General features: G+C 40.5%; 1 protein-coding gene across 1 annotated transcript; it reads right to left on the bottom strand.

Annotated features, from left to right (window-relative positions):
• Positions 1-2,828: 2,828 nt before the first annotated feature.
• LOC310988192 (6-phosphofructo-2-kinase/fructose-2,6-bisphosphatase-like) lies at positions 2,829-16,900 on the bottom strand (the record flags this gene model as incomplete). Its single annotated transcript, XM_083974704.1, has 5 exons — positions 16,691-16,900; positions 5,829-5,954; positions 3,997-4,093; positions 3,696-3,762; positions 2,829-2,933 (listed from the first exon to the last, which is right to left on the bottom strand). Exons 1-5 carry the CDS (start codon positions 16,749-16,751, stop codon positions 2,829-2,831), a joined length of 456 nt encoding a protein of 151 aa, XP_083830830.1. The 5' UTR covers positions 16,752-16,900.
• Between the last annotated feature and the right edge of the window lie 848 nt (positions 16,901-17,748).

Raw genomic sequence — 17,748 nt, 5'->3', positions numbered from 1 at the left:
TCAGAGCAAATGGAGCAAATAATCAGAAAGTGAGGAGGAGCATTACAACTGCATGTGTTCACGTGTCTCGTGCCTTTCAATATAGTTATTTTTCAAAATAAAAGACATGTCCAACATCAGATGTGCATTAAATATTATTTACTTTTTTGACCAGCTGTCCGCGACCCATCCAGAAACGGGTCTAGACCCACTGTTGAGAACCACTGTTGTACATACAAAATCATCATGAAAAATACACTGCCCGTCCAAAAATAAAAAGTCACACACTTGTAATATTTCCTCTGTACCTTTGATTAGGGCGATAAGCTTCTGCAATGTCACAACATTTATTTTCCTCCAGAGTTGCATTCATTTTTCAAAGATTCCCAATGGGGGTTCAGGTCTGGACTCTGTGGTCACATGGATGCACACATGCAACATAGCTGAAACATCATCATCCATGCAGTAATTACCCAATGGGCTCTGACCTATTAGCTAGTTAAATCCAGGTGGTACACGGGCAGTTGTACTAATAAATAAAAAAGGTTAAACTTAAAATATTTTCCTAAGGTTAGAAGTAAAGAGTGAAGAAAGTGGGTTTTCATAATTCACACATGAAAACATAAGTGTTGAATAGAAAAACATGTTGAAATTAAGTAGTTTAAATCCAGTTAAATTAACTCATAAATTAACTTACTGTATATATTATAATGACTAGATAACTTGATAGATAATTTATGAATAGGGGTGGGAGTAAATAAGTTTACTTCTTCCCACTCCTTTTCGGATATGAAGAAACAAATAACAAACAAAACAAAACAAAAAAATCAATTACCTTTATTTTTCAAATTTTTCTTTTATTTTTTTATTATATATATAAATATATATATATATATATATATATATATATATATATATATATATATAATAAAAAATAAAAGAAAATATTTGAAAAATAAAGGTAATTTGATTTTTTTGTTTTTGTTTTGTTTGTTTATTTGTTTGCTTCATATCCGAAAAGGAGTGGGAAGAAGTAAAACTTATTTACTCCCACCCCTTATTCATAAATTATCTATCAAGTTATCTAGTCATTATAATATATACAGTAAGTTAATTTATGAGTTATTTAACTGGATTTAAACTACTTAATTTCAACATGTTTTTCTATTCAACACTTATGTTTTCATGTGTGAATTATGAAAACCCACTTTCTTCACTCTTTACTTCTAACCTTAGGAAAATATTTTAAGTTTAACCTTTTTAATTATTAGTACACTGCCCGTGTACCACCTGGATTTAACTAAGCTAATAGGTCAGAGCCCATTGGGTAATTACTGCATGGATGATGATGTTTCAGCTATGTTGCATGTGTGCATCCAATGTGACCACAGAGTCCAGACCTGAACCCCATTGGGAATCTTTGAAAAATGAATGCAACTCTGGAGGAAAATAAATGTTGTGACATTGCAGAAGCTTATCGCCCTAATCAAAGGTACAGGAGGAAATATTACAGTGTGTGACTTTTTATTTTTGGACGGGCAGTGTATTTTTCATGATGATTTTGTATGTACAACAGTGGTTCTCAACAGTGGGTCTAGACCCGTTCTGGATGGGTCGCGGACAGCTGGTCAAAAAAGTAAATAATATTTAATGCACATCTGATGTTGGACATGTCTTTTATTTTGAAAAATAACTTATATTGAAAGGCACGAGACACGTGAACACATGCAGTTGTAATGCTCCTCCTCACTTTCTGATTATTTGCTCCATTTGCTCTGAATGCAAAGATATCAGTTTCTTATTAATGTGGCCTGATGCAGTGAATCTTGTTTTGTTTTATGGGTCTTTATTTTGTACAATTTGATATTTATCCACTTTAGTGAACATGCTCTGAATGCAGAGATGCATTAGAAGTCAAATATATCGTTTTGTTGGTCTCCATTTTGTGCAGTTTGATATTTTTTTATTCACTTCCGTACATGCAGTTGTCATGGTAACTCCTCAGTTTCATTCATGTGCTCTGAAATGCACTTTGCTCAATAAAGAGAAAAATGAGTTTTAAAGGCTTTAAAAAAAAAAATCTTGGTTTGAATTCTATAAAAGTGGGTCGCGACTTAATGACCATGGGACAATGTGGAGCCCAGAGTGAAACTAGTGGAGAACCCCTGATGTACAACACAGAAGACATGTGATTAATTGTAATTTTCTGCATGTAAATCACTGTTTGTCAAATCTATTAAAGGTGTACAGAAAAGAAAACTGAATTTGAGCCCACTTTGGGTCATAAAATTAGTGTAATAACTCATCTATCAGACGTTGGAGGCCAAACTTTGTGCAAAATTCTATTTTTGAGTAAATCCGGGATGAAAGTGTGTATTTTTTTTCCGCATTGGATAATGCAGGCGCACGGATTATACGTCAGCCTGTACACGATTCACCAGCCACTGATATTGGATCCGTCAGCCGTCATTCAAACGTCTGAGACACACACACACACACGGAGCTCGGTCTCGCCCCAAGCTTTGAATATCCCGCCCGCTCGATAACGACCAATCAAATTCGTTTTCCTTACTCGGGTAAACTCGTGTTGCAGCTCGTGACAACTCGGCGCGACAAACAGGACAAACGGCCATTTCTGTACACCTTTAATAATATTGTTCCCTGGATGAAACTTGTCACATGTTCCTCAGGTGTTTAGTGTACCTGACATTTGGTCACCAAGGTGATGGTTTTATGGGGTTTAAAGGACAGAGACAGATTCACACCTTCACCACTCAAACCCAGTCCTAACCCCCAAACCTCAACATCTGTCCACAGATGTGTCTGAACACACATGTGATACCCAGAACTCATCTCTTCAGCATCAGAGTGTAACTCACCTTGTAGCCCTTCTCCTTAGCGAAGGCCATGATGACCGTCCTCCTCTCCCTGGTGGTGTTGGTGGCGTCAAACACCTGCAACACAGGACACGGCTGTTACCTTAGTTACACACATCACACGCTGCTAGAATATTTACAAGTAAAGTTCATTTGCCCCATTTTATAATAATTATTGTTAATTAAGCAGCTGATTCCAGCACTACGGTGTCTTTAAAACTCCTCAGCGTAATTTTTTAACAGACTTAAGAGACTTTAAGAGACTTTAAAGGGATAGTTCACCCAAAATTCAAATTTCACTCATTATCTCCTCTCCCTCATGTGGACTAAGGGCTGGGAGAAGTTTCAGAGTCCTCCGTGGCTTCTCTGAGTTACAGGGGGTCTCGGCATAGCAGTGCATGTCCATATGATGGTTGCAAATTCGGACGAACCAGGAAGAGGAGCTTCGAGAAGCTTCCACTACAAACAAGCTTGAAATATAGACTTATTTAATTTCTTTCGGGACAATTTCGCATTTAATTTTTTTCAGGACAGTTTCTCATGTCGGGGCTTCAATACCAGAGGGACATTACATACGAGCAGCATGGAGGTATCTGGATGTTTTTTGGTGTGTCTTTTTGTTATGAAGACAGTTGGTATCCATTTGCAACCGTCATATGGACATGCACTGCTACGCCGAGACCCCCTGTAACCCAGAGAAGCCACGGAGGACTCTGAAACTTCTCCCAGCCCTTAGTCCACATGAGGGGGAGGAGATAATGAGGGAAATTTCAATTTTGGGTGAACTATCCCTTTAACAGGAGAAAATCCTGACGTCATTATTTAGTTTCTTCTACTCACAGCGACTTGTCCCTGCTCCTTAGAGAAGTAGGAGGCCACGTCTTTGAGTGCGGCTGAAGCACACGCTCTGAGAGAGGGAACACACGTTAAAACACCAGAGCAGATAACACACACACACACACACACACACACACACACACACACACACACACACACACACACACACACACACACACACACACACCCACACACACACACACACACACACACACACACACACACACACACACACACACACACACACACACACACACACACACACACACACACACACACACATAAAACTCTGCGTGGTCCTTACTTGCGGATGTTCATGGCCTCTTCATTGTCAGGTTTAAAGAACTCAAAGTTCTTGTAGATCTTCACAGCTTCTCGTCTGTACTGACCCACGTTGAACACTGGTGAGAACAGAAGAACTGAGGTTAAAACTTATTTAATTTACTCTCTATTTACACCAGGGGTTAGAATCACAAGACCCCAGCGTTATATAATAATAATAGTTTTCATGCAGTTTTGCATGAATTTACCTCTAAAACAACTCTCAACCGACAAATAAAGGTAACAAACCTACTGCTATGACTACACTGCAAAAACTCAAAATCTTCCCAAGAATATTTGTCTTATTTCTAGTCAAAATGTCATTTCTAGTCAAAACTAATTTAATTATAACTAAAATAAGTATATTTATACATATACATACATAGTTATACGTAAAAAAGCAGCTTGTTTTTAGACACTTTTTACTTCTTTCAAGCAGATTTTCACTTGAAATAAGTAGAAAAATCTGATAGTGGAGCAAGTTTTTCTTTCTTATTACAAAACACAAAAAACTTGCTTTCACTGGCAGATTTTTCTACTTATTTCAAGTTAAATTAGGCTTGAAAGAAGTAAAAAGTGTTTAGTTTTGACTAGAAATTTGACATTTTGACAAGAAATAAGACAAATATTCTTGGAAAGATTTTGAGTTTTTGCAGTGTATAGTATAGGGATTATGGCAATGGGCCAATTTGACAAAATGTTGCGCTATCCCTTTAATTATAGGCGCCTTCCAGGACACTCAAGGTCACTGTACAAAAAGACAGGATAAACACAACCAATAAAGTTTAAAACATAATGATCAAACATAATAAAACATAACAAAACATCAGTAAAGTGCAACTCTGCCCTCTGACCTTTGACCCTCTCTTTCAGGCTAAACATTGTGCTTCGCCTGAACAAAGACAGCATGAAGGGAACTGACCTCATTTCCTTTGTTTACCCATTTAAATAGCATTATAATGTTTTAAATGTTTTTATATTGACACCTGAGTTAAACCTCATTCATTGAGAGTGAAATGTGTAATGTTTCCTTTATTATTTCATCGTAATAAAAAAAAAATCTTCGACTATCTGCACCAAGCCTCATCATCTCTGTTGTTCTCTGCAAATGATGAAATGTTGGCTCCAGTGTGTGAATGTGCGCGGCGATATTTTTTTCCCCAGGATGGTAGGGGAAGGTCCCGCCTTCTCTGCCTCCGATTGGCTAGATGGGCTCCTTTTTCGACTCTGATTGGCTAGAAGGGCTCTCGCCTGATTGGTTGTTTGTTTTGGTTGTGAAACGGCTGTGAAACGCAGGCTGTCGGCAAAGTGTGATAAGTGCCTCTAGATCTACCTGGACTCAATGGCACAATTACACTTCTCACTCAAACTCAAAATGTAAACTTGGACTCTCTCTACTTATCTGGCCTGTCTACACTCTACCTGGTCTTTTTACTAAACTTAACCAACTCCTTTCTTCATTGCCTAAACCCAACCAATGGCACAGTTACACTTCTCTCTCAAACTCAAAAAAACTTGGAATATAAATTTAAAAACTAAATTTTTCGGAATGTGAAACCAGCGGGGATCGAACTCGGATTCACCACGCCGCAGGCGAAAAAGCAAACCGCTTCACCATGGTGTCTGATCACATTTGAAACTTCAGTTCTGTGTATTTTAGTTTACTACAGTAGCCTACTGTTGTGAGATGACGTCAATCGGAGGAGAATTCATCCAGCCAATCAGAGGCAGAGAAGGCAGGACCTTCCCCTACCATCCTGGGAAAAAAAATATTAATATTGCGTCCAGATGTGCAGTGACATCAGCACCACTGACCTCTAGTAGGAACTCCGATCCAGTTGAGGTAGCGGGTCAGCTTCTTGGAGATGTAGGTCTTCCCCCGCGCCGGCAGACCCACCATCACGATCAGCGTAGGAGAGTTACAGAACTGAGGCACCGAGGCTGCAACACACACACACACACACATACAGTAGAGGTGTTAAAGGAATAGTTCACCAAAAAATGAAATCCAGTCATCAGTGCCTCCCCCTCATGCTGATGAATACTCTGGAGTAGTTTTTTTTTTTGCATTAATCACTTTGCACTTTCTCCTCGCACTGGCACTTATGCTGAATAGACTTTTAGACTTTTATTTATTTGCACATAAAAAATAAAACAAAACATTTACTTATCTCTCTTACTAGTAAGAAAGATATGAAAAATAAATGTGCAGGTGAGGTCTGAAACCTGAAAGGCTTCTAACACGACCTCACCTTGATCTAACACATAATTGAAGCACAGTAAAGAAATAATAATCACATACCTTGTGCAAGGTATAGATAGAAAATAAAATTAAAAAAGAAAGGAAGGAATAAGATGGAAAAAAAACAGGGAAGATGTTGGTAGTAAAAATAAAAGTAGTAGTAATGATAACAGCACCAAATAAATAAATAAATAAATAAACAAAAAGAGGTGAGAAAAGAAAGCGAGACAAAAGAAGAGAACAGATTAATTAAGTTCAAGTAAACACTAAAAAGGGAAAAGAAAAGAAAAACAAAAAAAAACATGGGGCACTAGGAAAGCAGAGTTAAAAGTCAAGCCATGTTTTGATGTTCAGTTAATTTTAACAGTAGTTTCTTTTTAAATATTGCCAAGGAGGAGGAACTATGTTCATTCCATAACAGAATTCCTCTGTATGTGATGGTGTAGGTTCTACTGCCCTCTGGTGGTATTACAACGGGGGCGGTGTAGGTGACCTGCTTGTCTTGTAGCGTGCGAGTGGAAACTTGAATTTGTGCGAAAGTATTGTTGAAATTGATTTGGTAATACGTGACTTTGGTGCATTGCTTTGTAAATGAAGATACTGATTTGCAAGATACACTGCAAAAACTCGAAATCTTTCCAAGAATATTTGTCTTATTTCTTGTCAAAATGTCTCAATTTTAGTCAAAACTAATCTCTTTCCACTTAAAATAAGACTCATCACATTAAAAGCAGCTTGTTTTTAGACACTTTTTACTTGTTTCAAACTAATTTTCACTTGAAATAAGTAGAAAAATCTGCCAGTGAAAGCAAGTTTTTTGTGTTTGTAATAAGAAAGAAAAACTTGCTCCACTATCAGATTTTTCTACTTATTTCAAGTGAAAATCTGTTTGAAAGAAGTAAAAAGTGTCTAAAAACAAGCTACTTTTTAATGTGATGAGTCTTATTTTAAGTATAATGGGATTTGTTTTGACTAGAAATGACATTTTGACTAGAAATAAGACAAATATTCTTGGTAAGATATTTGAGTTTTTGCAGTGTATTAATATCAAATATGGTTGAGATTTTCAATTTTCAATTTGTCAAACAGTGCCAGGGAGGATGGAGCCCTGAAATCTGAGTTTGTGGCGGTTCTAACGAAGCGTTTCTGAATGTGACGCTGCTCGGCGTTGTCCTCCCCGTATATTGCATTGTACGGTATTGTGTGTATTATTTATTTATTGTGGTGTATGTGGTGGGAGTAGGCTACTGCATTGTTTCTCTGTGAGAGCAAAACCAAGACACATTCCTATCAACTTGATTCTACTTGTTGACATGGCAATAAACCTTTGAATCTTGAATCTTGAATCTTATTCCTCAAAGTTCATCTGGAGACCCGGGAGGCCGGTTCCTATATAGTCCAACCAAAACTTTATATGAGAGTCAATAGCGCCCGACACAAAAACCTCCATAAAACTACACAACAACCATTTAATATTCCTCCACACTGCTCGTCCACTGCAATCCAAGTGTCCTGAAGGGAGATAGTCCAGAGTTTGGACTGTTGAGGCTGTAAAAATGTCCTAAATGAGGTATTTTCCACTAAACTCTGGACTATCTCCCTTCAGGACAGTCAGTTTTTTCCTCAGTTTATTGTCACTTATTTTCCCTTTAAGAGCATCTTGAGCTATTCTACACATTTTTTTCACCTTTTTTCCTGTGGCCTCTGCAGCACTCCCCCTTCCCCTCATTTTTTCCCTTCAGGACACTTGGATTGCAGTGGACGAGCAGTGTGGAGGATTAAAGGGACAACGAGGAGTTTCTATTTGGTTATAAAAAGTCTGATATTAATGTGGATGAATCTCCGTTACCACTTGTTAATGGTCCATTTTCTATAAATATATGGTTTTGTCTCTATGGTTATTTTGTTATTATTAGTGGTGGTGGAAATGCTGGGCGAGCCGACCAGCGTTTCTTTACTTTCGGTTTCGTGGCGAGTCATGAGAATAACGCCGCCGAATCTCCGTTTATGGTGGGAACTACGACGGTATGTGATCGTCTTCCAACCTCTGACTTTAATTCTTGATGAATGAAAACATGAGTCTGTCTTGCGCCGGTCAATGAATTTCACGGTGCGGAGGCTCATAAATGTAGTGTGAAAACTAGGGCTGTCAGAGTTAACGCGTTAATCGCGATGCGATTAATTAAAGAAAATAAAAAAAAATGTAATCGCTGTTAAATTGCGGCCCATTTTGTCCTCTGTCTGCTGGACTGGAGGACTGGAGTGTGGGACCTCCAGTCCAGTAGGTGGCGGTAAGGCACCTTCAAGTTGGTTGCTACACAAATATACACAGTCTAACATATAGCCACAGCTCCATCCATTGATTTTTTGACGGCTTTGTTGTAAACAAATGCACATGGCCATGTATTGATTTTTTGACGGTTTTGTTGTCAACAAACGCACATGGCCAGGCAGAGGTGTAGCAAAGTACAGTAAAGGGCAATTTCCACTGGATGCAATTCGTTTCAATTCTGTGTGAGTTTCATGCATCATGTGTTATGATTAGGTAGGCCTGCTAGGTCTGGTCTAAAAGTTGTTTGTCTAGAGATTATAACACTTTGGGGTGTTGAATGTCCAAAGCGCCATATATAATATTTTTAATAGAGATTAATCGCGAGTTAACTATGGAAAAAATGCGATTATCGCGATTAGAAAAATTAATCGTTTGACAGCCCTAGTGAAAACACTTCGCTTTTCCAAAACTCCTTGTTGTCCCTTTAAATGGTTTTTGTGTATGGACGTTTTTGTGTCGGGCCCTATTATTGCTCTCATATAAAGTTCTGGTTGGACTAGGAACCGGCCTCCCAGGTCTCCAGATGCACTTTGAGGAATAAAAAACTACTCTGGAGTATTCATCAGCATGAGGGGGAGGCAATAATGACTGAATCTCATTTTTTTTGGTGAACTATTCCTTTAACATGTGGCTGTTACTGCTGCTTTACATGTGATGTGTTTACATCAGCGTCACGTTCAGCTGATCAAATCCCTCTGAGGCTCCGCTCTACAGGACGTGTGTGTGTGTGTGTGTGTGTGTGTGTGTGTGTGTGTGTGTGTGTGTGTGTGTGTGTGTGTGTGTGTGTGTGTGTGTGTGTGTGTGTGTGTGTGTGTGTGTGTGTGTGTGTGTGTGTGTGTGTGTGTGTGGCTGCCAGGGTAATCTTCATTAGGAGAATGAGAGCGCGGCGCTGCAGCTCAGATGTCCGTGTCTGATCTGGCTGCTCGTCGTCTGGCAGCGCGCCATGACACACAAAACTGTCCGAGCAACAACTAAACACAACAAACTAACAAGTTCAACACGTCGTCACACACATTCAATTACTGATCATCTGCAGAAACCAAACTAACAAGCGGCACAGTGGCCTCAACTTTACATTTTAGGGCAAAAATCAACTTGCAAACCAAATATTCACATTTCCTTTTCATTCATGATCCCCATGCACCTCGGCCTGACACCTGGAACAACAGATCCCAGACTCTTTGAGTGTTAGAAAGGGGGGAAAAAAAGCAAATGCACTGGTTGCACATGTGCAGGTAGTAATTTAGTTGCACTGTATCAAATGTAGGTGCAAACTGCCTCCATTTAGGGGAGAGATATACAAATATACTGTACACCTGTGAAGATGTGGAAAGAAAAGCAGAAACAACCGGAGCAGCTTGAAGTGAACAAACCACTGCTGTTAAACCTCCGCTCTGCACAACAAGTGTCCCTAAATATAAAGATAAATCCATCTGTATCTCTGGATACATCCCAGAATATAGATCTGACTACAGAGATGTGGAGCCGCCGCTCAAAAGAAAAGAAACTCCTCACACACACTTCAGAGCATCAAACCCTGTGTGTGTGTGTGTGTGTCTCACCCAGTCATGACCCAGTTGTTGCATGTTTGTCTGTGTCTGGGCTTTAAAGAAAAGAAAAAGAAAAGCCAGTTTCAGCCGGTCATTTCTCCAGCAGCAGCAGCAGCAGCAGCAGCAGCAGCAGCAGCAGCAGCAGCAGCAGCTCGGCTCGGTGCCGGTCGAGCTGCAGAACCAGAAAGAGTCCTGATTAGGGATGCACATTTTGAATTTTTTTTCTGACCGATAACCGACGCTCGTTAACCGATTATTAACCGTTAACCGATAAGATTAAGACACTCGCGGCGCACGGCCAAAAAAAAAAAAAAATTGATCACTCCATTTAAAATATTTTTTTTTTGCAGTTAAATACACACGTGCGCTGCGACAGCTGATCAGCGCCACATCTACTGAGCTCTGTCTCAGCTGATCGCGCTCATATGGAGGTTAGATCGTCCAATGTAGAAGTGTTTTTATACAAAGTGCAGCCAAACACCAGGCTGAAGGAGCAGCAGAGCTCCTCTGACAGCTCCTCTGTGGAGCTGCAGGAGAGCTGCTGCAGGTGAACAGGCTGGAGAGCAGCCACGTCCACGTCCTCGTCCTCTTTTTTTTCTCAGCACCGTAGTTACAGGTGATTCACATCTATGTCCGTGTAGCTACATGTATTGTCTGATCTTCCTTCATGGGGGCTGCTGCTGCTGCTGCACATACTGTCAGTCCTCTTGTGTAACTTTGTGCTGTGAAATATGACTGAAGGCAGTGAACTCTGCACGTGTCGACACGCCCCCATGAGTTGACGACATAAGGAGCTAATAAAATAAATAAATAACCGATAGTATTAATCGGTCAAAGTTCTTGTTAACGGTTAAACAGTTAATCATGTGCATCCCTAGTCCGGATGAAACCGTGTGTGTGGAGCGAGCGTCGGCCTCCAGGATGTTCCATTATGAATGAAGGAGGAGGAAGCTGCTGCGTCAGCACAACACTCAGAGGACCTGAGGTCACGTCAGACAGAGCAGAGAGACTGATCTGATCTGATCTGGATCAGCTTGGCACCGGTCCCGCTCTCTCAGACCGTCGGGCCTGAGCTCAGACCTGAAGCAGCTGACGGGTCACTAGGCAAGGCAGTTTTATTAGTATAGCCTGTTTTTACCACCAGTTTGTCTCAAAGGGCTTTACATCCCATCATAACAACATCCTCTGTCCTTAGACCCTCACATCCACTGAGGAAAAACTCCATCAACTTCTGCTAACATTTCCATATTTCAATATATTTTGCACATTCTGTGTTATAAACTATAAACTGTTTTCTTGTCTGTAACAACATCTCTGTCCTGGGTGATGATCCCTCCTCTGTAGCTCACCCTGAGGTTTCTCCTGGTTTTCCCTGTTAAAAGGGTTTTCCATGGAGTTTTTCCTCAGTGGATGTGAGGGTCTAAGGACAGAGGATGTTGTTATGATGGGATGTAAAGCCCTTTGAGACAAACTGGTGGTAAAAAACGGGCTATACTAATAAAATCGCCTTGCCTTGGAAAAAACCCTTTTAACAGGGAAAAATTGGAGAAAGCTCAGGGTGAGCAACAGAGGAGGGATCCCTCACCCAGGACGGACAGACGGGACAGAGATGTTGTTACATCTTGGTATTTTCAAGCATGCTCTGTCTTCTCATCTCATGGTGACCTGTTCCTGTTTTCACTGAAGATGCATTTCTGATTTGTTGATCTGTTACTAATCATTATATACTGTCATTTTAGTCCCAGTGTTGACCTTTGTGGCCCTACTATGGTTGTTTTGTTTTGTCCCAATGTAGTTACAATAACTGTGGTTTGTCCTTGTTTGTACTATTGTTTTTGTCTTTTGGTTTGTTTGTTTTGTTTGTTTATTTGTCTGTTTGTTTTTCTATATTGTTGAGAACATGTTTGTCTGTTGAATCTATGTTTGTCTATATGTTTGGACCCCCTCGAAAACGTGGGGTTTTATCCAAATAAACAAATTTCAAAGCAAACAGACAAGAAAACAGTTACACAAACACTACAACACAACACAGCAGCAGCAGCAGCAGCAGCAACCAGAGCTCCAGACTCACGTACATCCCCTCCGGCGGTTGCGGTTCAGGTTGCAGCCCATCCACGGGACCCAGATCTTCAGCAGCGGCGTCTGCGTGAGCGTCTTGTGCTCGGTGACGGTGAGAGCCATGAGGCCGACGGAGAGGACGGAGAGGACGGAGAGGACAGAGGCTCCCTGACCGCCTGCTGCTGCTGTGTGCATGTGTCTGCTTCAGCAAACACCACGACCTAGTGCAGTCAGCTGACTGTTGCTAAGGAGAAACACTTGGTGGAGCAGGAAGGGGGGGGGGGGGGGGGGGGGGGCTGAGGCCATGCTGCTCGACTGGCCTCTCCATCTGGTTCAGGTTAGAACTGACCTGAGAGCAGCAGCTGGCAGCTCACTGCAAAAACTCTACATCTTTCCAAGAATATTTGTCTCATTTCTTGTCAAAATGTCTCATTTCTAGTCAAAACTAATCTCTTTCCACTTAAAATAAGACTCGTCACCTAAAAATTAACTTGTTTTTAGATCATTTTCACTTGTTTCAAACTAATTTTCAATTGAAATAAGTAGAAAAATCTGCCAGTGAAAGCAAGTTTTTTGTGCTTGTAATAAGAAAGAAAAACTTGCTCCACTATCAGATTTTTCTACTTATTTCAAGTGGAAAATTTGCTTGAAAGAAGTAAAAAGTGTCTCCAAACAAGCTATGTTTTAAATGTGATGAGTCTTTTTTTTAAGTAGAATTAGATTTATTTTAATGTTTTTTTTCCTCTCTGTGTGTGTCTTTCTTTCTTTTCCTTTATCTAACAGTGGGTGGGAAGGGAAAAGGGTTAATAATGGTTCATAGGAGCAGTTCTGGCTCAGTTTAAGTTTGTTGTTGCTTTCAACATAGGCTACATTTTGACTAGAAATAAGACAAATATTCTTGGTAAGAGTTTGAGTTTTTGCAGTGCGGGATCTGTGCAGCGAGGAGGCGGTGACACAGCTGGTTCCACCGCCACAGAGACAAGAACAGCAGCAGCAGAAGAAGGAGAAGAAGTGGTGGTGGTGGGACAAAGTGGAGCAGCTGAGGAAACAAACCCCTCATGAATTCAGATTAGCAGAGTCAGAGCTGCACGAGTTGTTTACTAATGAGACGAGTCGGAGCTCCAACTCTTTCCTTAAATCATTTCCCAGGACTTGTTCAGCTGCTTCAGTCTGACAGACGTTATCACACCACACAACAACACATAGAGGTGTTGTTTTCCACGGTTGAACCTTATTTTGTTCATTTAACCAGTTTATTTCTATGTTTCTTCCTCTCTCAGCCCCAGAAGTCTGACTTAAAGGGATAGTTCAACATTTAGTCAAATTGGCCCATCACCATAATCCCTATAGTCATAGCAGTAGGTTCGTTACCTTTAATTGTCGGTGCAAGCTGTTTTTAGAACGGCGGAGCAGAGCCGTGAGCTGCTCAGAGCTACGCTACGGAGGCTCATTATGGAATTTCTTGGTTTCCCTCATCAAACTCATCAAATACACAATCCAACAACTCCACAACGCTCTGGTGGACAAGTTGTGACCTGCACATTCACCACGCTATGAGATAATAACACAACGTTACCACACAGAGTTGTTTTAGAGGGAAATACAGAGACTGTTGATGAAAAACTGTCCCTGAAGGCAACGTGCATCAGCGGTTTTGCATGAATCTACCTCTACAACAACTGTGTGTGGTAACGTTGTGTTATTATCTCATAGCGTGGTGAATGTGCAGCTCACAACTTGTCCACCAGAGCGTTGTGGAGTTGTTGGATTGTGTATTTGATGAGTTTGATGAGGGAAACCATGAAATCCCATAATGAGCCTCCGTAGCGTAGCTCTGAGCAGCTCACGGCTCTGCTCCGCCGTTCTAAAAACAGCTTGCACCGACAATTAAAGGTAACGAACCTACTGCTATGACTATAGGGATTATGGTGATGGGCCAATTTGCCAAAATGTTGAACTATCCCATAGATGTGCAGTCTGTGGCTCTTGAACTTATCTATGAAATAAATAAATAAATATGAGAAATGTATTATAGAACAACACAAAAACCATGTAGTTTTAGTGTTTAAACCAGGTCCAAGTCCAGAGTTTTCATTGGAAAAGAAATCCTTCTCCAGGACATTTGACTTTTTTTTTCTCATTTTCCGTGTGTTTTCCGTGACTGTAAAACTGGTCAACCATTATCCAGGTGTTCCAGCTTTTCCAGCCTACACATAGGAACCCTGTACTGTAGGCCTACTAAGTGTGGTGGCAGCTTTCAGTTGTGGTGTCTGACCAGCAGGGGGCAGTGTCAACATGAACCTGAGATCTGGCATCATCCAGGAACGTGACACTTCATTATCATTCACTCAGATCTTAAAAACGCTGCATGTGTTCGACCGAGGTGTGCACTCAGATCCCTGCACTGCAAAAACTCAAAATCTTTCCAAGAATATTTGTCTTATTTCTAGTCAAAATGTCTAATTTCTAGTCAAAACAAATCTCATTCTACTTAAAATAAGACTCATCACATTAAAAGCAGCTTGTTTTTAGACACTTTTTACTTCTTTCAAGCAGATTTTCACTTGAAATAAGTAGAAAAATCTGATAGTGGAGCAAGTTTTTCTTTCTTATTACAAGCACAAAAAACCTGCTTTCACTGACAGATTTTTCTACTTATTTCAAGTGAAAATTAGTTTGAAACAAATGAAAATTAGTTTGAAACAAATGAAAATTATCTGAAAACAAGTTAATTTTTAGGTGATGAGTCTTATAGAGATTAGTTTTGACTAGAAATTAGACATTTTTACAAGAAATAAGACAAATATTCTTGGAAAGATTTAGATTTTTTGCAGTGTGATGCTGCCGTTCGTTACAGCTCGTTAGCAGATACCAGTGTTACTGTCGGTGCTGGAAACAGACTGGGAATCATTCAAACTACCGGGTCTGGATGGGAAATGTTAAGTGTAACGACCAGTTGAATAATCCTGCATCAGCATCAAAATAAACTCATAGTGCATTCTGGTTCTGAGCTGAAGGCGACAGAGTGGAAACACGTCGACCCCAAAAACTGGGTCAGTGCTTCAGGCCGGTGTGGATCAAGTGATCAAGTCCTTCAAACAGGCAACGCTTTAGCAATATACTTGAAGTTCATTTTATTAAATATGCTTGAGTATAGGTATAGCAACTATACTGTATGGACCATGTACTTGTAGCATACTAGAAAATATATTAATTTAATACTTCTTCTGACTAAATTGGAACATTTTAAGTTTATAAAAGTAGGACTTTATAGGTCATTTTAAGTTTTCAAAAGTACACTTCCAAGTATACTGCCTCAGTTTTAGTATAAAGTGAGTATAGCTGTAGTAACTTTACTTGTTGCTAAGGGATACACATCATTTACGAAGCTTCGGTCCGTGTTCAAAGTCTAACGAGCCGTTTTCTCCTGAGCAGCGATCACAGAGACACTGATAACCAGTAACAGCCAGATCCTCCTGTTCTGGGATCAGATCAACCATTAAGAGACGGGAACGTGTTACTGTACAAACCCAACACACAAACACACACACACACACACACACACACACACACACACACACACACACACACACACACACACACACACACACACACACACACACACACACACACACACACACACACACACACACATGGAGGGTTCTTACACTTCTCTTTTATTCACAACTTCCTCCGAAATCTGTGGGTTTTTAAAGAAGTCTGATCTGAATCGCGGCCTGAGAGAGACAACGTCGTCATCTTTATCTGGTGTTTGCAGAACCTGAGTGTCTGAAACAACCTCAGATCAGATCATAATCTCTAATCTCTAATCTCTAATCCTGCAAATCATTCACCTGTAAACAGACTGACTAACACAACACAACACAACACCACGCTTCAGTCTTCTTTACCTAAACATGGAAGTTGCTTCACTGCTGCTGCAGCGTGACATCACATGGACTCTATTTTTACTCCTTCAGTCGGTGTGAGTCTGTCTTGTCGCCTTTGTGTGTCATGAAAGAGCACACTGCAAAAACTCAAAATCTTACCAAGAATATTTGTATTATTTCTAGTCAAAACAAATCTCATTCTACTTAAAATAAGACTCATCACATAAAAAGCAGCTTGTTTTTAGACACTTTTTACTTCTTTCAAGTATATTTTTACTTGAAATAAGTAGAAAAATCTGATAGTGGAGCAAGTTTTTCTTTCTTATTACAAACACAAAAAACTTGCTTTCATTGGCAGATTTTTCTACTTATTTCAGGTGAAAATTTGTTTGAAACAAGTGAAAATGATCTAAAAACAAGTTAATTTTTAGGTGATGAGTCTTATTTTAAGTGGAAAGAGATTAGTTTTGACTAGAAATGAGACATTTTGACAAGAAATAAGACAAATATTCTTGGAAAGATTTAGAGTTTTTGCAGTGTAGAAGCCTTGCAGTGTGTTGTGTTGTGTTGTTGCGGCGTGCTGTCTGCAGCAGCAGTGATCTCACCTGCGCTGTCACAGCGGCCGCGGAGCCTCACATGCTCCAGCTGGGGGGGGGGCAGCTCCATGGTCCGACCGAGGGAAGCAGCAGCAGCAGCAGCAGCAGCAGCAGAGCAGCTCAACAACACATCCACACAATCCACACACACGGGGGGTTATGTGGCCGGGGGCGACGGGACCGATGCTCTTTTTTAAGAAACTAAATGCCAAAGTATTCCCAACTCAATCCAACCCCCACACCCCTCTGCCCCCTCCCCCTCCCCCTCCGAGCCGTCTCTTTTCCCTCGTACACATGGACATATGATAGCAGCACTGGGCTTGGCCTTTACTGTTTGCCAGGGCCAGAGTTCACAACGTACACACACGGAGAGAGAGAGCGCGTCATAACAAGTGCAAAGGTCTCTGAGGAGGAGACGGTTGTTGTGCAGGGAGACGCGGCGGGGACACGGCCGTCCCTTATCACGCATCATGTCATGGAGGTCACTGTTGTGTCAGCTGTAGGGCCATCGATCACTGTATATACACACATACTGTACTGTAGGCCTATATACAGTGGCATGCAAATGTTTGGGCCCCCTCTGTTTAAAATGTCTGTTAGTGTGAACAGTTCATCAAGTGGAAGGTATTAAAGGTGTAACTCAAAATCTGTCTTCGAAGACTGACTGTCGACACCGGTCTGTGTGGTAGTTGCCTGTATCAGTGAGGCAATAAAGACATGAGAAAGACACTGAGTGTTGCTGGCTTCTTGGTCTTTTTAAATTTGTTTACTAGCCCAGCACCTCCTGACTGCTTCTTTTTCTTTTTGAGTGTGCGCGCTCTTCCTTTTTTGAGTAACTCAAAATCTTACCCAGAATATTTGTCTTATTTCTAGTCAAAACAAATCTCATTCTACTTAAAATAAGACTCATCACATTAAAAAGCAGCTTGTTTCTGGACACTTTTTACTTCTTTCAAGTTGATTTTCACTGGAAATTAGTCGAAAAATCTGATAGTGGAGCAAGTTTTTCTTTCTTATTACAAGTACAAAAACAACTTGCTTTCACAAGTAAAAATTAGTTTGAAACA

This window comes from Trachurus trachurus, assembly GCF_905171665.1.
Source record: "Trachurus trachurus genome assembly, chromosome: 7".
In the NCBI taxonomy this organism is placed as follows: domain Eukaryota; kingdom Metazoa; phylum Chordata; class Actinopteri; order Carangiformes; family Carangidae; genus Trachurus; species Trachurus trachurus.
The sequence above is the reverse complement of the archived record's forward strand: the minus strand, read 5'-3'. Positions and strand labels throughout refer to the sequence as shown.